The sequence below is a fragment of the Pongo pygmaeus genome, chromosome 7 (genome assembly GCF_028885625.2).
Source record: "Pongo pygmaeus isolate AG05252 chromosome 7, NHGRI_mPonPyg2-v2.0_pri, whole genome shotgun sequence".
NCBI lineage: Eukaryota > Metazoa > Chordata > Mammalia > Primates > Hominidae > Pongo > Pongo pygmaeus.
Window position 1 is genome coordinate 25,995,861 of NC_072380.2, and position 22,713 is coordinate 26,018,573.

A 22,713-nucleotide genomic window follows, 5' to 3' on the forward strand; every position below is an offset into this window, starting at 1 on the left:
TGAAATGTCTACATTTTTAATAAAAATATTTAATTTGAATACATTTTTGTTTATATGCTATAAAATTTAAAATCTAACTTTTCTTTTAATGCCTAACTAGTTGGCCCAACACATTTGTTAAGCATTCCATCTTTTCTATGTTGACCTGACCTGGCTTCCCTCACCTACTAATACCTAAGTATTTATACCCTTAATGTGTGCAAAGTGTTTGTTTTTTAAATGTTCTCTTCTGTTGCATGACATTTCTGTATGTTCCTACAAAGCCCCATATTCTTTTAATTATTGAAACTTAAAATAGGTTTTAATGTCTGGCAGGGCAAGGGCCTCTCATTTTTCAAAATCCTCTTTTAGCACCTTTCCTTCCCAGGTGAACTTTTGTAAAGTTTCCCCAAACATTTTGTTGCTATTTTGATTGGCACTGTGTTAAATGTATTCATTAATCGACATCTTTACAATATTAAATCTTCCCACCTCTCCACCAGCTGGAAGTATTTTGTCCTTCCTCTGAACTCCCTTAGCACGTTATACCTTTAAAAAAAAAAAAAAATCACTTTCTAAACTATACCCACCCAATTTTTCAACTCTGAAACCTGAGCATCGTCCCCTCCTTCCCCTCCCCAACCTTCACCCCATCCAATCAATCATCAAGTTGTGTCAATGTTACCTCCTAAATTTTATCCACTTCTGCCTGTCCCCACTGCCAGCACTCTGCTCCAAGCTACCATCATTTCTGGCCTGGGCCACCCCACTGGCCTCCAAGTGACCTCCCTGCATCCAACCTGGCGTCCAAGCCATCCTCTGCACTGTAGCCAGAATGATCTTTTAAAAGGCAAATCTGATGGGGGCAATATTCCCAAAGCTTCCCATGGCACTTGAGGAAGAACTGAAAAAAACAAGCCTTGATGTGACCTGGCCCCTGCGCACCCATGCAGCTTGAACACAGCCTCTCTTAAGCTCATTCCTTCTGCTCTGTTCATAAACTATATCCCATGTTTCTTGCCTACCCCAGGGCCTTTGCACATACTGTTTTGGCTATTCTAAATCCTCCCCATCAACTCAGTTTAAGGAGGTCCAATTCCCCTGGCATATGTTCCCAGCATCCTAAACAACTCCTTTTAGTCCTCATCAGGTTTGCAATTCCTTGTTTAAGTCAGTCTCCATACTGATAAGGCTAATGGTAATGATACAGAAGTGCTGGGAAGGGAAGGGCGTGGTACCTTTAAATGATATGGAAGTGGGGAAGGGAAGTACTGGGTAGAGGAAGGCGTGGTCCCTGGCTAGGGCTCCACCCCTTCGCCTGTGCCCATGGACCTAAGTTAGGACAGGCATTTTTGTTTTCCTGCCCAAATGTTGCATTTCCCAAGACCACCCTGGCCTGCCATGCCCGCATCCTGTGCCTATAAAAACCCCGAGACCCTGGAAGGCAGACACACATCAGCGGAGGAACACCTGGGTGGCTGGACATCCAGAGGAACACACCGACAGGCACCGGCAGGCCACTGACCGGCAGAACAATGCAGAATGTGGCTGGGGCAGTTGGAGGAGAACCTGGGCTGCCGAGAGGCCCGGGGAAAACCATCTCCCTTCTGGCTCCCCCATCTGCTGAGAGCTACCTCCCCTCGATAAAACCTTGCACTCATTCTCCAAGCCCAGGTGTGATCCAATTCTTCTGGTACACCAAAGCAAGAACCGTGGAATATGAAAGCCCTCTGTCCTTGTGATAAGGCAGGGGTCTAAGTGAGCTGAGTAACACAAGCCGCCTATGGAAGGCTAAACTAAAAGAGCACCTGTAACACACGCTCACTGGGGCTTCAGCTGTAAACATTTACCCCTAGACACTGCTACGGGGTCAGAGCCCCACAGCCTGCCCGTCTGCATGCTCCCCTAGAGGTTTGAACAGTGAGGCCCTGAAGAAGCGAGCCACAGCCCCGTCGCACGCCCTGCGAGGGGGACAAGGGGACTTTTCCCATTTCAGTAATAATAAGAATAATATAAATAATAAACCACTTTTTGACTAATAAGATATAGGCCATTCTATCCACTCTATCCCAGGTACTTTCCATGAAGAGACCTGGCTGTACCAGCTTGTGAAGCCAGGTGGTGAAGTTTTCAGGAACGTTGTGAGCTACTTGAGTGGTAGCTTGAAATCTGCCGTGGTGAGAGTATTTGACCATGGAAATCAGTAAATGGTATAAACCCATGCTTTAAAAAAGAAAATCTGCTTCTTCCTGAAGAGCCAGTTGTTAAACCTTTGCCAGCCCACCACAGTTGCCAGGCACTGTATCATTTAGTCCTCAGCTCTGTAGGTAGCCCATTTTATAGATGGGGGAAAAGGAGGTTAAGTCACTTCCCCCCAAGATTCAAGAACAATTCAGGAGGCAAGCCGCGCTATGAGTCCAGGTATCTAATTCCAGAGCATGAGCAGTTCATGTTTATGTCAGTGCATTGTAATGTCAGGAAGGTGGGAGACACTGGTTTGACTTGTCTCCAACAGCCTGAGCATAGAGCTCAATGTTGAGCACAGAGTGCATTGCTCAATAAATATACACATCATGCAAAAGTCGTTAATGTCTCAGCACATGAAGAAAACAGAGATATTTTACGACACACTAAAGGAGCATCAGAAAGACACCAGGCAGGATGGCCAGAGGCCTGCATCTTTGTTCTAATGCCATCTTTAATTCAACAGGCAATTACTAGCAAATCACTTCGGCTTAGGTTTCAGTTTTCTCTTCTGGAAAAGGAGGACTTTGACTAGAAGATCTTCATATTCCCTTAATCTCTAAAATTATTTGAATTTACATGTAACATAACATCTGTTATTTTCACAGGTGTATAGGCTCCCCTTTTGCTAGGTACTGTGTTTCCAAGATCTGTCGACCACAGCTTCCTCATTGTCTGGCAAATTCCCATTTTGCTTCAAAAATGTCAGCTATTGCTACCTCCTCTGGGAAGCCTTCCCTGATTCCCCAAAGCTAGTCACTCCCTGCATAGTGCCCCTATAACCCTTTTTTATTTTAGGGGCTGAATCTAATTATTGTAATGTAACTGTAGCCATCTCCCTTTTTTTTTTTTTTAACTTTTGTCATCTCCTATTCTAGAACAGTAAGCTGAGAGAGGTGTACTGATATTGATTTTGTGTGTTTAGAGCACGTGTTTGTTGAGTAAATAAATGGGTGACACTTCTACCTTCAGAAATCCATATCTAATTGGTCTGGGGTTTGACCTAGGCACTGATAATTTAAAGTGTAGCCAAGGGTGAGGACCTCTTTTACACATGCACACACACGTACACAACACCTGGTTCCAAATGTCTACATCAATGGCTCTACTGATTGAGACTGTTCTTTACTTCAACAGAGAGTTGAGGATTGGCTGCAATGTGCTTGTTATGATACCTACCCATCTCCTTATAGGCCAGCTCCATCACCCACATCCAGGGGTGTCTTTGAAACACTAGAGATACCAGAAGCTCTACATGCAAACAGTGTCCTGGAACAAGACCTGCTATCCAACTGACCTCAGGGACAGCACACGCTTCTGGTTTCCTCTTACCCTGACCACTCCTTCCCAGGATCCTTCCCAGGATCCTTCCCAGGTTCCCCTTGTCATCTTTAATCCTGCATGCTGGTGTTCCCAAGGCACCATATTTGGACTTCTCCACCCTATCATGGTGATCTTATGTCTAGATGCTGGTTGCTCCTCTGCTCAACATCTTCCATGTCTTCCCATCCAAAGTCCTTGCCCTGCCTGACTTTCCAAACTCATCTCCCATCACGCTCTTCCCCACTGACTCCACTCCAGCCACACTGGCATTCTTGCTCTTCCCCAACAGCACCAGGCTCCCTCCCACTTGTAATCTTGCTGTACCCTCTACCTGGGACAACCCCTCCCCCACCCCCAGATTCATGGACTGCCAGGCACTGTTCCAGTGAACAGCAGTGAATCAAACAGAAAACCCAGCCCAAGGGAGCTCTTGCGATGGAGGAGGGAATGTGGATGGAGAGGAGAGGAGGATGGAGGAAGAAGAAGAGAAGGGGGATGGATCTCCACAGCTGGCCCCATCCTGGAATACAGGTCTTCGCTCCATGTCCCCTCTTCAGAGAGGCCTCCCTAACCAGCCTGCCCAACCCTCCCTCACTCTCCTTCCCTTACTTCTCACTATCTGAAATTATATCACTTATTTTCTCTCTTGTCTGTCTTCCCCTCTACAATACAAGCTTTATGAAGATGGGGGACTTTACCTTCCTCCCTTCTATACCCCAGAGCTTAGAGCTGTGCCAGCCCATAGCAGGCAGGTCATAAATACTAGTTTGAATGAACGAATGAACTATATCCCTTTGGAGCTGGAACAATAACTTTTTTATTGTGACTGCAATAGAATCTCCCATAGATCCACAGAAAATAACACCTGAGATGTGCTTATCTCAGGACAGAAAATTCAAAGGCTAAATTTTAAATAAATAGACCTAAAAATTACCTCTTTCCATCTACTCCTAATTGATAGCTAGCCAGACATTGACACTTTAACAAGAGTAGGAATCAGAGCGCAAATGAGAGACTATATACTATCTATAAAATAATATTATTAAAAATTTATAATATGCCTGCTATATTTTCTTGGTTTATATATTTCTTTCTCTATACTCTTTATTTTCTCTGTCAAAGTATAATACCTCATTGATCTTCCTGCTTCTGGTTGTTCCCCAATTAACTCAGTCTTTATATCAACACCATTTCTTTTTTCGAAGACAATACCTTTGAGTTACTCTTCCTTGCACAGAAACCCTCAATGCCTTCTTATTTTCTGACAAGTCAAGTCTAAACTCCCTTACCAGGCTTTTTTTTTTTTTTTTTTAACTTTAAAAAAATGTGGTAAAATACACATAACATACAATTTACCATCTTAATCATTTTTAAGTGTGCAGCTCATTTGGGGTAAGTAGTTCACATTGTTGTACAACCGTCATCACCATCCATATCCAGAACTCTTTTTGTCTTGCAAAACTGAATCTCTGGACCTATTAAACGAATCCCCAATTTCCCCTCCCTTAACCCTTGGTACCCACCATTAGACTTTCCATCTCTATGAATTTGACTACTCTAGGTATTACATAAGGTTTTTAAGCTATTTATGCTTTCTTTCCCTCCCATGCTGATATGGTTTGGCTGTGTCCCCACCCAAATCTCATCTTGAATTGTAGCTCCCATAATTCCCATGTGTTGTGGGAGGGAGCCGGTGGGAGATAGTTGAATCATGAGGGCAGTTTCCCCTATACTGTTCTCATGGTAGTGAGTAAGTCTCACGAGATCTCATGATTTTATAGTGGGTTCCCCTTCACTTGGTTCTCATTCTCTCGTCTGTCACCATGTAAGATGTGCCTTTTGCCTTCTGCCATGATTGTGAGGCCTCTCCAGCCACTTGGAACTATGAGTCCATTGAACCTCTTTTTCTTTAAAAATTACCCAGTCTCGGGTATGTCTTTATCAGCAGCATGAAAACGGACTAATACACATGCCTAGCACATATAGGGTAAGTTCTAGTGTAAATACAAAATGCATTGCCACAGCTGTCAGACAAGCTTTTGGTCCTGTAGGAATGTGCTCACCTCACCCTGCGGCCTTTGCCTATGGGATTCCCATAGTGAAAACATTCTCCCTTTCTCTCTTTGCCCATCCAAATTCTCCCTGTCCATAAATATGGTCTTCAATTTCCATCTCTTCCTTGGCACCTCACCCCATTACTCTTGTCCACACTAAGCCCTCTCTTCCTGAAACTCATATTCCATTCATCGGAAATACCAAACATTTCAAATTTATGAATTCACCAGCTGTTCTTTGCAATATACCGTTGTCTCCTTCAAAAGTTTCTAAACTTCCAAATGGGGAAGGGATCATGTCTTACGTGTCATCCATATGCTTCGCTTAGAAAAAGCAGTTGATACAAAGTAGAAATTCAACAAATATTGACTAATATATGATTTTTACCTTCTTGAAGTTTTAAAATACTTTGAATTGCTCTCCACCATCACTGGGCAACTCTCTTGAATCTTTTCAAGAAAATGTAGTTACAGCCAATAACTGTCTATTTTTTAATCTGACCATGTGGATAAAAGATGGTTCCAGCATGGTTCCAACAGAGTTAAATTTGCAGAGGTGTGTTCCTGAAATGAGCTGCTGTGGTCTCCCAGATCATGCAGAAGTTGCTTAGGTAAAACACTAATTGAGAAGGGAACCTTCACATCACCATTCAACATCTATCACTCAGCTCACTCTTTCCACACTAGTAAAAAGACCTAGAAAAATCAGGACAATTACAAAGTACAGATACTGGGAACTAGCACAAAGGCAAACCAGAAACCAGCCTCTCTTGGAATCATTTTCTCACCTACCTGTGTAAATGAATCTTCCTGGGGCTCCTTTGCAGAACTGTTTAGATTTATAAGATAATGTCACCTCTACCACGCCTGGGATGTGCCGGGGAGGAGTCTGTACTCTGATGGCATGAGGGGTTATTAGCTGAGGAATGAACAGGCGGGGAAATAAAATACCCATCAGACAAGCCATCGCCAAGGACATAAGGTGTACAGCATCTCCCACTGTTGCTCCCCAGGGGCTTCTTTCTCTTTGCTCTACTCTAACTGGAGTACTCCTAGCTCCAAATGCACTCTGAACATCCCTGTCCTGTCTCTGTCTGTCTCTGTGTGTGTGTGTGTGTCTGTCTCTGTCTGTCTGTCCCTCTCTGTGTGTGTGTGTGTCTCTGTCTCTCTCTCTCTCTCTCTGACCCCCACCTTGGAATTTCCTCTCAACTTAACCAATGTAGATCCTTTATTTCCTACAAGCCCAGCCCAAGTCCCTCCCACCTCCTGCTGCCAACCCCACCCTCATCCCTGGAATCCTTTCCTCTGCTGAACTCCTATCCTGCTTGTGATTTCAAATATTGATCTGGCAAGTTCCAACCCCAACTTAGCACTGTCACTTATCTTTTTGTCATGTTTTATATGATGATGAAAGTCAAACACATCCAATTTAGAACATTTTGAAATTACAGAAAAATATTTTTTAAAAATTAACATCATAAAGACAATCAATATTAACATCTGGTATGTTTCCAGTACCTTTCTATGAATGTGTGTTATATAACTAGATTTTACATCCATAGGCACTGTTGTCCTTATTTTTTTTCTGCTTAGTATTACAGTGTGAGCATATCCTTTTTCCTGTATCATTCAAATTTTTTCAAAACAGTTTTTAACGGTGGAGTGACATTCCATCACTTTACAATTCTAGATTTCTAAGTCTTCACCATTTTAAATAATACTGCAGTGGATAGTTATCTTCTTAAGAAACCCATGCCTGATTTATTATGACTTCTATGCTTTTTTACCCTTGGTGTTTGTGCTGCTGATGCTCTAGGAATGACTAGTTTCCCAGATCAAAACAATCTTTGGGTGAAAGGAAATCAGAGTAAACCTGATGCCTCTGCCTACCTCGCTCCATACAAGCATGGTCCCAAACACCACTTGGAGACCATCAAAGAAGTTGTCCCCGATGATGATGACCATGGCTCCTCCTGTGGTCCAGCCTTCACTCGGGCTAATGGCTTTGATGCAGGGGGTAGCTAAGAAGACAGGAAAGAAAAAGTCAGGTTTGTTCTTTCATGGGTGTCCAACTTTTTGGCTTCCCAGCCCACATTGGAAGAAGAAGAATTGTCTTGGGCCACATATAAAATATACTAATGCGAATGATAACTGATGAGCTAACAAACAAACAAACAAAAAAGGTCCGTGTATAATTTTTGTGATATCCCCCACCACAGATAAGAAAAAGAATCCTTGCCTTCAAAGGATTGGACACACCACAAATAAAAAAGTCCTTGCATTCAAAGGGCTGGACACCTGTATTTGGTTGAAGCTTAGAATTTTGGGGATGGGCTGCTTTTGAAAGCTGCTGGTCATTCCAAGAAGTTCAAGCTGAGATTTGTTGACTTGCCATCATTCCCTAATTGGCTGTTGGTTTTCACCGAGACATTAAAGCCTAATGAGTTGACCATTATGTATGAAAGAGTAAAACACTTAGGTCATTGTGCAAAGGATGTTTGAAAAACTCTGTTGTTTTTGCCCATATTTTTATAAGTTGATCACACTGGAAATGTGTAAATTCCCTTTCTCTCCCCACCTCCTCTGCCCTAAGATGTTAAGATTTACAAGGCCTGTTAATGGGCCAGAAAGAGAGAGAGGGGGAGAAAGCAAAATCTATCACAGTTGAAGGCTTTTTTCAGCTCTATCAAGAGACAATTTCTAATCACTCTACTGACTTTGTAGGAAGGATTTTCCCCACTTCTTCCATATGCTCCAGGCCTCTGGACTTTATATCCCAACAGGAACCCAATATGGTTTTCAGGCCATAACTAAAGTCAATCCATCACTCCATTTCCAAAGTTGACAGGGTCAAAGGTAGAGGAGAACTTTGGCAGGACTCCAAAAACATGAGCCCCCTTTGAACAGCCAGTCAATCACATCCAATCAGTCAAAAGAAACTGGATGGGTTCCTAGTCCTGAACTCTGGGATTTTCTTCTCCCCTTTCAGTGCCCACTGTGGGAGAATTAACACCACTCCAAATTCTTTACTGATTCAATCATTTTCTTTCAGTTCATTAATTCCTGTTTACAATGATACAAGATACATTTTCAGGGCTGAGTTAGGGTGGGAGGTGGGGGTTTGGTGGTAGTATATAACAAAACATCACACTAGAATAGTAGCCTAGTTTGACCAACATTCTGTATTATAAGGTCTTTCTATACCAGTAAGTTAGGGAGTGCAGAAGAAAGGGGAATAACTAAAATGGAATTTACTTAGATTTGTCAGTTATCTTCATCGATATACTTTAATTTTTTGGACAACTTGAAGTTTAACAGTTACCGGTATTTCTAATTACTTTAATGCACTTGGAAAACTACCCAGAACAGACCATGATTTCTTCTTGTCCAAGCAAACAAAAATCAATTAGTGTCAGTTTCATTCCGAACATTGTTTTGTTTTGCCTACAATGTGTTTAAGGGCACATCTGACACTTATTCATACACGTCTGGCACAGCAATGTTCCTGTTTAACTAAGATGTCACAGGCCTCTGTTTGCCTGAAATGCCCGTCTCACAAAAAGGAAAACACAGAACAGAATGGAAGAGAGTGGGAGGCATGAGGACTTGGCACGGGCTGGTAGACGTGTGGGCCTTACAGTGGAGCAGGCTGGAGTCCGTGTTTACAACTTCGTTAAAAAAAGAAAACCCACATGGTTCTGTGTACTTTCTGTGCTCTGACTCCAAGACATAAATTTGAAGTTCGAACAAGGAAATTCGTGGAGAATTTCATGTGTCTACTATGCTGAGCACAGGCAGCCCTACCTTCCGATGGGTCGAGTCTTCTTGCTCTCCGTCCATGCTTGGAGTTGTTATGAACAAACATGTTGTCAGAAACAGCCAGGACGTGTCCATCCACGTTCACCGTTGTTGACAACACAACCTGCATATTTAAAGTAAAAAGGAGAAAGGGGGTGCGTGGAATTAGTTTCACATGAAGTAGCAAATGCACCAAAATTCTGTTTTGCCACACTTCCATTTGGCAAAGGGGAGATGGGACAGAACTTGGGACTCAACAGAGTTTTCTCCTTCTGTAATTATGTCAAAACTTTACAGTAAAAGTGGCTGCCCTTCATCCATGTGTTGTCAAGAACCTTTGCTCAAAGCACACCCATGTAATGAAGTGGAGAAAAAGACCATCTGCCTGCTGGTTCCAGAAACCTGGTTCTCTATCAAAAGACCTGGACCACCACCAGCAGTGGAACCTCCACCACAGAAAGCTGGTGTGCCATGTGGAAGCTGAGATCTACACGCCAGCTGGAAAGTCACTTCTCCAAGCTCGGGAATGGGTTCTTGCACTTCAGACGGGTCCTGACATCATGCCCAGCATTGGGATGCTGGCTGGTGAATTGTCTGTGTTGCTGCTGCCCAGTAGAGAGTGGTGGCAGCGATGCCTCGACTTTTGCTGAGAAGATAAGGTTGCCATAATTCAGTGTTGAAAATACAGGATGTGTAGCATCTAATGAGGGCAAGGGGAGAGGTGGTGTGGAACAGTGGCAGAACATGGGTTTGGAGTCAGGGAGAGCTGAATTCAAATCCCAAGCTTCTGTCCCCTAACTTGCAACCATGATCAAATTACTTAACCTTTTCTAATCTCAGTTTTTCTTATCTGTAAGATATAAATAACAATGTGTATCTCACAGTGCTGAAATGAGGTATAATGAGATACAGGCACACATCCCTAGTCCAAGAATCTGAAATCCAAAATTCTCCAAAATCTAAACCTTTTTGAGCACTGACATGATGCTCAAAGGAAATGTTCATCAGATCATTTTGGATTTTGGATTTTTCAGATTAGGGATGCTCAATCAGTAAGTACAGAATGCAAATATTCCAAAACCTGAAATCAGAAGCACTTCTAGATGCAAGCATTTTGGATAAGGAATACTCAACCTGCAACACATATAAGGGATTCAGCACAGTGCTTGGTGTGTGCCAAACTGGGATGAGTTCACGTCCTAACTGCCTTGCCCATGCTGGGCTTGACCAGACCATAAGGCAGATGACATTACTCACACACAGAGGTTCTCCCATGGTCTAAGCTCTGGGGGAGGTCCTAGGAAGAGGCAGATAAGAAATAGGTACCAACAGTTACAAGGCATGGTCCCTAACCTAAAAGAGTTTATTTTCTGGCTGAAGAATCATAGTTAACACAGGAAACAAGTAGCACAAAGACTGGTATCGAATCAAGTTCCAGCATATGTACTGCAGATCAGGGGTGGGGAAGAAGCTCAAAGAGGTGGATATCAGCAAAGGCTGGCCAAGCATAGCAGAAGGGAGTGGACCTGGGTGGAGCTCCTACCGAATCACTTGACCCGGAAGACGAACCACCCTAGACATGGGTCTACTTCTCAGTTCACATCAGTTATCCATGACCATTATTATTGAGAAAAAAAAAAGAACTTATTATATATGTACTCACAAACACGTGTAGACCTTTTGAGGAAGGGCACTAAATAGGTACAAAATGAAGAGTCGTGTTTAAAAATGACTCTTCCTGTCTACTCCCAAATTAAAACAGTTGATATTCTACTCGTAATTGTCCTTCTTTACTTATTAAATGGAGGGCAGGGAGCTTGATCCTGCCGTATTTTTTTTTTTTTTTTTGAGATAGAGTCTCACTTCGTTGCACAGGCTAGAGTGCAGTGGCACCATCTTAGCTTACTGCAACCTCCACCTCCACGGTTCAAGCAATTCTACTGCCTCAGCTTCCCAAGTAGCTGGGATTACAGGTGCCTGCCACCATGCCCAGCTAATTTTTGTATTTTTAGTAGAGACAGGTTTTCACCATGTTGGCCAGGCTGGTCTTGAACTCCTGACCTCAAGTGATCCACCTGCCTCGCCCGCCCAAAGTGCTGGGATTACAGAAGTGAGCCACAGTGCCCAGCCCTACCTTACCTCTGAATATGAAGGAATGAGGCAGCATTTTAAAAACCTTTTATTATGAATAATTTCAAGCAAACAAAAGAAACAGGATAGCATAATGAATCCCCAGTACTTACCATTCAGCTTCGAGAATTGTCAAAATATCACCATTCTCATCTCAGCCACAGTAGACCCCTCATCCAAGAGGTCTATGCTCTAAGACCCCAGTGGATGTTTGAAACCTCAGAGAATATCAAACCCTATATTATGCTTTTTCCTATACATACCTATGATAAAGTGTAATTTATAAATTAGGCATAGTAAGACATTAATGACAATAATATTTTAAATAGAACAATTATAAAAAGATATTGAAATAAAAGTATGTAAATGTGGCTTCTTTTTCTCTCAAAATGTCTTATTGTACTGTACCTTGGGTAACTGAAACCACAGAAAGTGAAGCCTCCAAAGTGGGCGGGGGAACTACTGTTTACCACCACCCTCTCCCAACCCCCTACTCAACAATGATAATAATCACAGGTTTGGGTTTTTTTGTAGGTAAAATTTACATACATTGAAATGCACAAATCTTAGCTGTCCAATTTACACTGTGATCAAGAAGTAGACTATTTCCATCTTCCCAAAAAGTTATCTCGTGTTCCTTCCCAGTCCATCCTACCCCCACCACCAGCAAAGCAAAAAATCTTCTGATTTTTTTCTTTGCCCTAAAGAGTTTTTTGATGACATCTTTTTAAGTTATGTTTTTAGCATAATAGGTTTGGGAAAATCCCTAAAACCCATGAGTCCACAAATCATCTCATATAGTCTCACATCTTGAACATGGTGGTAACATACGCAAAATTTTACATGAATAAGTGTCAGTCATCCAACCCAACAGATAATTCACTGTGCTTCTAATATGTGATAGGGCCCAGAGATTCAAAGAATAAACTTAAAGGAACCTCAGTTGTCATTCAGAAAATTATCAATATAATTGCTCACAATTCAGGGGTACAGCCTGTCTAGCGCTGTGTCTGTTTTCAATTGTGTCCATGTTAACATGTTAGAATCTGGGGAAATTCCTTCCAGAAAGTTCCTATCACAGTGGCAAACATTAAGATGGCGGCATCTATCACTTGCTGTAAGTGCTCATGTTCTTATCAAAGTGATCTCAGCAAAATACAAGGTCATGTCGCAGTTGAAGGGAGAGGCAGAGCCTCATGGTTGCAAGGTTAAGATGAACATGAAGATTGTATTGCCTACCCCCCGAAAATAATAGGAGAAGAGAAAGAAGAAAGAATCAAACCATTCTTATAAATTGTGTGTGTGAATGCATTTTCAAAGACATAACTGTCATCTCTGGAAAAAACGAAACAGAAAATAAGGAGAGGGTGCTTTGGGCTTTAATTCTTCTTTTTTTTTTCTTTTTTTTTTTTTTGAGACAGAGTCTTGCTCTATCACCCAGGCTGAAGTGCAGTGCAGTGGCCTGATCTCAGCTCACCACAACCTCTGCCTCCCAGGTTCAAGCAATTCTCCTGCCTCAGCCTCCTGAGTGGCTGAGATTACAGGCATCCGCCACCACACCCAGCTAATTTTTGTATTTTTTGGGTTTTACCATGTTGGCCAGGCTGGTTTAGAGCTCCTTACCTCAAGTGATCCTCCCGCCTCAGCCTCCCAAAGTGCTGGGATTACAGGCATGAGCCACTGCACCCAGCCATGGGCATTAATTCTTAATGAGCTGTCCTAGGCACACTAAGGGGAACCTGGGCCCTGTCTGAGGATTACGTGGAGGTAAAGAGCCTTCTCTCTGAGGCAGCTTTAATTCACTCCACAAGCTCCTTGTCATACCGTCCATTAATACTCCCCACGCATTCCTGCCACAAAATATGGGGCTTTCACGAGCCAGCTGATTTCATCATTGTCCATTTGGGTGGAGTGAGACTTAGTTCCAAAGTGAACATTTCCCGAATGACATACCCTGATGGTTCAGATGCACTTCATTATTTTCTATTAACAATAGAAATAAATTTTAATCTCTTGCTGGCTCACGCTGGCCTCTCATGACAGCTAGGGAATTAACCTGAATTATGTCAGTGTCTGTAAAATTTATTACAAGATTTTAAATTACGTCCAAATGTATGTGCGTGCGCATGTGTACGTATAGATATGAGGCAAGTTCCAGGTTTTAATATTCCAGATATCTTAGATGGTGAGGTAGCGGGAAGAGCCTGCCAATTCAACTGAATTTTCAAAATGTGATGGATTTAATTCATAAATTCCACAACAGGAAACCAGACCTGTTTGGTGGTTGTTTCTATACATAGAGACACACACTTAAATACTGACTTTTACATACATTTGCTTTACTTCTGGAAGAATGAACTACATTATACAGGTGAAGATATATTTGGTACAGTCAAAACTTCAAATTTAAGTTCCTTCAGTGTTTACTGATGAACAGTGACAACGCTGATATTCGTCTATTTGGAGAAGTTAAGATTTCTGAATGTTTTAGGACCAAAGGAAGTGGAATGCGCATTCCAACATCATCTTACTCCCAGGCCTTCCCCTTCCACAAGCCAACTTCTTTCCCCTAGTGAGTATTTCCTGGGTCACGAAGGCTGACCCTTCCCATCTGGAATCAATCAGTCAACCCCTGACAACTTCCTGAAACACCTCACTCCATTTCCTGTTCTCTCCGCCTTCTCGTTTTCCCCCTGGTTTGCTTCACTCTTCAAAACTGCAGGCCACAGCAGCTTAATGTTAGAGGGTCAGGCACAGTTAGACTCCAAAACACTAGACAAGGACACCTTTGACCTTCAAAAATCTTTACATCTTAGCTAAACAAATCAAGGTCAACATTTCTTACCATTACCTTGTTAACTATTTGTATGCATCTCTGCCAAGGGTCTTCTGATCATATAACCATCAATACCACTTATTCACCTAAGATCAACTGATCTGCTTTAAAAGAAGCAAATGTAGTATGGCTAAAAGGTGCCATTCGGAGGTGCCGGAAACTGAAAATCGCCAGCATTATATTAGCAAACATACGAATAGTATTCCATACAAAGGAACTTCTATGCCTCATCGTCTCCTGTCACCTAGACCTGATAACGCATCTTTTCTAAGGCTGTCAGACTCTATTGGCACTGCCATTCTGCTGGCATGGCCCTAAAGAATGCCAATTAGGAATACAGATGTCCATAATTTGTGTGGGATGGACCCCCAGTTTTTGCTGCTGACACTGGTGACAGTTTTCATTTATTTCTTAGAGTTGATATATCTGTATTACAGCTCAAAGCCTGCAGATCTGAAAACTAAGTCATGGTAAATGACAGCTCTCCTCAACTGATACATTTCAACACAAAAGCAACAACCAATTTATTTAGGACAAAGTACCTTTAACCCAAGTTTCCAAGACAGAGAAATCAGTATCAATTGAAACTGCTTGCATTTTTTTCTAAATAAAAGTGGTTTTCGCCTTCTGCCATTCCCTATTTTGCTTTGATGTGATCTCTCATTTTTAGTAATACCAACTCAATAAACAGACCAATTGGAGAGTGACGGTGGTAGGTTCCGTTTTAAATCATTTAATTATATGGCAGTGTTAGTTGGTTACACAGAAACAGAAACATGAATAAAAAGTCTGTATCTTCCCTTGAAAGATACAAGAAAGTTTTAAGAACGGAATCTACAAGTACGTTAGCAGTTTTCTACCAGTTCTCAAGAAAACTGATCGGCTTTCTCAAATTCTATTTTTCTTTTCATTACCCAAAAGTTCTCCCATGTCCCTCACTCCAATAATTTATACAAAGCAGGAGCTGACTTGTAAAGGAGCCCTTTCCTGCTCGTAAAAGGCCACAGTGGGAGTCACCCTTCAGGTGGACACATCTGTTAATCTGCCTGAACAGCTAATTTTCCAATAGAGGAGTTATTTCTTTAGTTATCAGAATGATAGCATGTGCCACGGAGACTTTCACCAAACTGACTTATTCCTACCCTTTGGTTATTTTTATAGCCCTTCTCTAAAATGTCCTTGGCTTTTTGGAACACCGTGTGTGTGTGTGCGTGTGTGTGTGTGTGTATGTGTTTTAAGTACTTATGCTTCTCAAAGCTCTAACTGTATGATTTAGTTGAATTACATAAGTCAGAGGAATGGCCATTTGGGCCCTACTCCCAGCTAGGCTTTTTCAGCTCCTACCCAGGTGTTTCTACAAAGACCCTAAGTCTCATACAAAGAGGCTAAAAGAAAAAGAGAAGTCAAAATGAAAAATGTGTCGAATGACCAAATGATCTGCTCTTTGAAACAGACGACAATTCCAATGTCTGCAGTCACTAGAGAATAATTACACTGGTCAGAAACCTCCCCATATGGGCCAGAGTCCTTGCTTTGAAAACACACCAAGTTCTACCATTAGTCAGACACAGTTCCCCACCCTTTCAATGAGGGTCATGCACCTCCTAGCTGAATGTGGGGCCTTTGGTAGTTTAATCTCAGTAAAGCTATAACACATCGCATTTATAGCACACTCCACGTTGAAGACTCTGATACCCTACTTATGAATGTGCATACACTCAGCTAAATAAAATGGTCTCGAAAATTGCTGTTATTTTGCCAAGAATGGAAAAAAAAATTCTTTATGACATTTTACATCTGGAAATGGAATTAAATTCATGATGTGCTTTTCCCTTATAACTGTTCGGTTGCCATATATGTTATTTCAGCTTTCCCAAAGCATAACTGTTATGTGGGATTTTATTTTCCACCTGTGGAAGGAGGAAAGGGACACAGAAACCATTAAAGGGACAGAGAAAATCAAGACAGACTTCTGGCTATGGTGGGCAACCAAGCTGCCAGTCCATATTGCAAAGAGAAATACATGTCAGGTTTTTATACAATCCTGAATTCTCATCATGGACAAGGTGAATCTAATGACACAGTTTTGTCTAAGCCTCCATTAATTCAATCCAGGCTAACAACTAACAAATAGGCTACTGCAGTTTGTTCCACCCCACCACTTTATTCTTGGCACACATATTTTCAAGCCAGATTTAAGGCCCAGATTCTTCTTTGTTACGGGACTCCAGAGTCTCCAAAATTACCTTTAAACACCTACCCCACAAGCATGGATTTTGTCATTTTCTTTAAAATGAATTCCCAGAATTCTCAGCAATGGCTGTTTCATATTCCCGAAGGCTAAATTTTCTGTTCAGTGAAGGATCAAGTCCCAGACAGGAGAACACAGAGTTGACTGCCATAGAGACAGATGTGGGAGGTTCTGGGTTGCTCCGGCAGAGAGGGGACTGGGCATCAATGGCATTACTCCTGAGAAGATGTGTTCTTTTCTTTTTTTTAAAAAAAAAAATACATATTTTTAATTCTGTCAAGTTTAAACTGATACGCTTGATGACAAGAATATAAACTAAACAAACACTGGCCAATTTACTCAGTTTTAAAAATAATTTCTTTTAACTATTTTACTTTTTTTTTTCTTGTGTAATTTCAACTTTTATTTTAGATTCAGGGAGTACACGTGCAGGTTTATTACATGAGTATGTTATGTGACACTGCGGTTTGAGATACGAATGATCCTGTCATCCAGGTAGTGAGCATAATCCCTAATAGGTAGTTTTTCAGCCCTCTCCTCCTTCCTTTTCTCTCCCTGCTAGTAATTCCTAGTGTCTATTACCCCCATCTTTATGTCGATTGGTACCCAATGCTTAGCATCCACTTACAAGTGAGAACATGCAGTATTTGGTTTTCTGTTCCTACATTAATTTGTTTAGGATCATGGCCTCCAACTGTGTCCATGTTGCTGCAAAGGACATGATTTCATTCTTTTTTGTGGTTGTGAAGTATTCCATGGTGTCTATGTACCACATTTTATCTGATCCACCATTTATGAGCATCTAGGTTGAATCCATGTCTTTGTTATTGTGAATAATGCAGCAATGAACATACAAATGTGCGTGTCTTTTGGGTAGAACAATTTCCTTTCCTTCGAGTATATACCCAGCAATGGGATTGCTGGGTCGAAGGATAGTTTGATTTTATTTTTTTCATTTTAACTAGAGAAGATACTTTCTTAAGGAACCAGACAGCACTGTGTTTCCATCAGTCACTGGGTATTTATTGAGACCCCTAGACGCTCTGCTACATGTAATGGAAGCTTATAGAAAACATCGTCGCAGCCTCAAGGAGCTCACCCTGCAGCGGACAAAGCATAGCAAACACTAGACATAATCAGAAAATATTATTGCACGGTAATCTGTCATTGAGAATTAAACTGTGTGGCCACTGTGTACTCTAGGGGCCCAACGGTGGGAAGAATCAGTGTGAATTGAAGGCTATCACAGCCATTTTCATCAAGAAAGTGAGATTTAAGAACAGGCCTTGAAGAATTGGGGGGAGTTACACAACTTGAGGTTATTGAAATGATCATCCTGGCACCTAAAAAGAATTCTAATTGGCATAAAGGAAGTAGTATGCCCAAGAGCTCTCCGCTGGTGTATTTTGGCCAATTTGGCTTTAGAGTAAACACCTTTTAGAGCTTACTTTTAAAAACCCAGTTGAGAAATCCAGTGGCAATTTAAAAAAACAAAACAAAAAACCAGCTTTTCATGTCATTGAGGAGTGTGAAGATTGTTCATCTGCTTTGCAATACGGAATGTCTCTTCATCTTAAAGGCCACAGATACTTGCTACTCCCACCCTACCTGATTTTATTCCATTGAACCCATTACTTTTCCCATCTAAAATTTGTGCCAAGTGGGATGGTTATGGTCAAGGGCAATATTTTACTAGCAAAAGTTTTGAGAGCCACAGGGGAGCCATAACATATTTGATGCAGTTCTTTGTTTGGCTTGGGCATTCTTGTCTACGAAGCTCTAGCCCCAGGGACAACCTGAATCACCTGTGGCCTATCAAAAATCAGGAGCACACAGGCCCTGGAAGCAACTGAGGAACTATGCACTCTTATTGCAGGACTAAGAACACTTTGCTTTCCAGGAAGTTCTGCATTCGATAGTCCTGGAATGGGTTCAGTGGCAGGTTTGTGTCCAAATTAGAGTCCCTTAAAATATTTGAGCATTTAGACTGTGTTTCCAGCTAACTGCAGTCTGACATATCCTCTCCCAAAAGTTTCCCAGGCAACTACTGGTTTTCATTTTCACCTTGTTCTTTTACAAAGAACTCAAAACTCATTTCCTGGGTGAGTCAGTCAAGATTTCTGTCACCCTGATTCTTGTCCCCATTCAAGACACCAAAATTTAGGGGTGGAGGCAGCAGAAGGTTCTAACAGCAGAGAAAAGCTTGAAGTCACTCCAGAGAGCCTTCCCCAAGCTTACATCACTGGACTAAGAGAAAGATCCTCCGACCCTCCAAGGTTTTTGTTTTTTTTCTGACTCCAAACAGATAATTATGATTTCTTCACTCGGACTATCTGGTTTGTTTTATCATCAGATAATGGACTCACCTGCTGATCAGAGAGGCCGTAAGTCAAGTGATTTCCATTATGTGCTTTAAAACTGCTGCTCAGTAGCACTGCGGATTTCAAATGGTAGATGAGATCACAGAGCAGCTGGAGCAGCTCTCACACTGAAAGATGTGAACTGAAGAAACCTGCAGGCAGCTGGAGCTGTATTAAATTTTTACCATTTGGAGTTAATTTAAACTCTCGTTTCCCTCTCCAACGGGTGTGAGAGAAACATTCAACATTTTTTATTTAAGGAAAATAGATGGTGGTGCCATTAAAAAGTTTTATATAAGAGCTGGGGGTTTAAAAATCATAAGGGGTTGCTGGATGGAGCTTGGCTCTTTTCCAAGACATGAGTAGCTGTGCCCTTTGCTCTCACATCGTTTAGTAAACCCGACTAATGGCTCATGCCCAGCTGTGTGTACGAGGTGTCTTTATCAGAGCCATTCATTTGCCCCATCGTTCTTCTGCAGTTGTCGCATCCAGCATGTTGCAGCAACAGGCACGAGGCCTCTCACATGATCCAACCATCCTGTGGACTCCAGTCAATCCCAACGGGGCCTCACTTCCTTTCTCCATTCCCATCCTACAGATCTTTCTGCCCTTGGTTCCCTTTTCTCCCCCACCGTGCGCTTCTTCTTGCTTTCTCACAGGCCCGGCAGATGTGCCAGGTGTGTTTTCAAAAAGCTCCAGCCCCTTCCCTCAAACCCTTCAAATCCCCATCAAGATGCCCTTCCAGCAGGCCCATCCTGGGCTTGCATGCAATCTGGAACCAACTCAGCACCAAAGCCTTCCCCAGCCTGACTCCTGGAATGATTTTTCTTTCATTAGAAATGTGTCTGTCTGGCCAGGTGTGGTAACTCACACCTGTAATCCCAACAATTTGGGAAGCCAAGGCAGATGAATCACTTGAGCCCAGGGGTTTGAGACCAGCCTGGACAACATAGCAAAACCCTGTCTCTACAAAAAACACAAAAGTTAGCCAGGTATAGTTGCATGCACCTGTAGTCCCAGCTACTTGGGAGACTGAAGCAGGAGGATCATTTACGCCCAAAAGACCAAGGCTGTAGTGAACCGATATTACACCACTGCACTCCAGCCTCAGTGACAGAGTGAGACCTTGTCTGTAAAAAAAGAAAGAAAAAGAAATATGTCTGTCTTTCCATATCTACTGACATATCTCGAGGCCAAGGATGACACGATCTGCACATATATCTCAGTCCTCTCCCTAGCATGACTCTGTAAATTAAAAATGATTATTCTGGTGGAACTAATCTAAAAAGGGAGTAATTTAGGGGTAAATTTGAGACACCCAAGGGTCAGCAAATTGAGGTAAGCATCTTTATCTTAATTACAAGTAAGCTCTCAATTAGAGTGAAGTTCCTTAAAAATGATTTGGCAGGATGAAGAGAGGTTGGTTGATGGGTACAAACATACAGTTAGAAGGTGTAAGTTCTAGTATTTGATAGAGTGGGTTGACTACAGTTAACAACAATGTATTGTACATTTCAAACTAGCTAAAAGAGAGAACTTGCAATATTCCCAACATAGAGAAATGATCAATTCTCGTGATGATGGATGACTATGGATACCCTAACTACCCTGACTTGATTATTACACATTCAATGCATGTAACAAAATATCACATGTACCCCATAAAGATTGCAAGCATTATGTATCAATAAAAAAATTAGGCTGGGTGTGGTGGCTCACATCTGCAATCTCAGCATTTTGAGAGGTCGAGACGGGTGGGTGAATCACTTGATCTCAGGAGTTCAAGACCAGCCTGGGCAATGTGGCAAAACCCCGTCTCGATAAAAAATACAAAAATTAGCCAGGCCTGACGGCACACACCTGTAGTCCTAGCTACTTAAGGGGCTGAGGTAGGGAGATGGCTTGAGCTGGAGAGGCAGAGGCTGCAGTGAGCCAAGATTGCACCACTGCACTCCAGCTTGAGCAAAAGAGTGACAACTTGTCTCAAAAAAAAAAAAAAAAAAAAAAAAAGTTAATGATTTTTGAGGTTGGATTGTGTCAAGGATCTCAATTCCAGAATGCTACTACGTCCGAAATGACCTAATATACAAGCTGGTGCTGCCCATAGGATGGAGAACACCCCAGTGATCATGTCTTTTTAAAATGAAGTCAATTTGAGGCAGAGGGTAAAAACTTGGCATTCAGGCCTCTAAGCTTCCCAGTCTCAAGTAGATCTGCTGACATTTGTGTCCTATAATAGGTGATGCTGTGGAAAGCTCAGAAAACTATTCAGAAGAGCATCCACACTTACTGTTACTATAATGTTGAGTATCATTTAGCTCCACAAACATCTACACTTGACCAAGCCGCTGAGTTCCAACAAGCACCACAAACACAGCTGGCGCTGTACGTAAGCCCACTGCTTCCAGGAAAGTCACTTGAACATCACAGAGGAGCAGACTTGAGCTATGCAAACCACTCATTTATTTTTTATATCCTTCTACTAGGATGCAAGCCCCTCGAGGGCAGGAATTTTATGATTTGCTCTCTGCTGTATCTCCAGCACCTAGGACAGTGCCTGGCACACAGAATTTCATCAGTAACACTGGCTGGGGGCATGAATAAATGAATGAGTATGTTTTCACTATGACTTGGAACAGACCCAGCCATCCTATCTATGACAGTGAATTAGCAACAATAAGCTCTAAATTATTGTCAATTCCTAGTGATTTTTAGAATTTGAATGTGGGAAATGACCATGTGCCTGACTTCCTCTTCCTAGCTTGATTTTCTTTTGGATTTTAAAACTGCCTTCACTCCACCCACACAAGCAGAAAGAAATAAAGAATGGGATTCATTATGTCTTAACAGGCCTGTCGCTTAAACTAGACATACATTTCTTTTCCTTTCCTTCATTGAGCTGTTAATCTGGGTGTTTCACCTAATTGTTCCATTTCAAGGAGGGCAGAAGTGATTTTCCGCATGCATGACCCATGGATTTAGATACTTGAGAAGCCCTGGAAATATTAAGTTTCTTTTCTTTTTCCTTTTTTCTTTTGCTGTCTTAAAAATTTATTTAATAATAATCTCTTATTTTAATCAATTATTTTAATAATTTATTTATTTAATAATCTACAGAATGCCTGCCATTGTGCTAGACATTGGCAATACATACAAAAATAAATAAAACATATCGATTGCCTTCAAGCAGCACACAGTCTATTGGAGAGACAAACAAGAACTGCAAGATGATGTGATAACTGGCAGGGGAAGGGTGTGTCAGCACAGACCCAGGAACCAACAGCTCCATTTGGAAGAGTCAGAAAATGCATCACTAAGGCAGTGACATTCAGCTGTAGCCTTAAAGCATGAAAAGGAGTCACAAGTTGGAGAGGGGTGAAGGGTTCCCAGGCAGAGGGGTGAACATATGGAAAGCTTCCTAGATGGAATAGAAATCAGAGATGGGTGTGTGGTGAGCAGCAGGCAGATGAGAACTTCTGGGACAGGCATGGCAGGTTTTCCTGGTAGGCAGAGGCTGAGTGGCCTTCTCAGCCATGCCTTTTTAAATCCAGGCTTTGTGTCCATGGACAGTTGATATCCATTTTAGTAGGTGTATATATTTAACTTTTATGGATACATAGCAGGTGTATATATTTATGGGGTTCATGAGATATTCTGATACAGGCATACAATGCATAGTAATCACATCAGGGTAAATGGGGTATCCTCATGACATTTTGTCTGTTTTTTTTTTTTTTT

At 41.8% G+C, this 22,713-nt stretch overlaps 1 protein-coding gene across 3 annotated transcripts in view; it reads right to left on the reverse strand.

The window, feature by feature from the left end:
• The window catches only part of EBF2 (EBF transcription factor 2), a 214,483-nt gene that overhangs the window by 42,740 nt on the left and 149,030 nt on the right, over positions 1-22,713 (reverse strand). For all 3 annotated transcript variants that reach the window (XM_054498527.2, XM_063668582.1, XM_063668583.1), the window contains 3 exons: positions 9,405-9,522; positions 7,491-7,621; positions 6,393-6,519 (listed from right to left, as the gene is read on the reverse strand). In XM_054498527.2, coding sequence (XP_054354502.1) covers positions 6,393-6,519; positions 7,491-7,621; positions 9,405-9,522 — 376 coding nt within the window. The remainder of the gene's footprint in view (positions 1-6,392; positions 6,520-7,490; positions 7,622-9,404; positions 9,523-22,713) is intronic.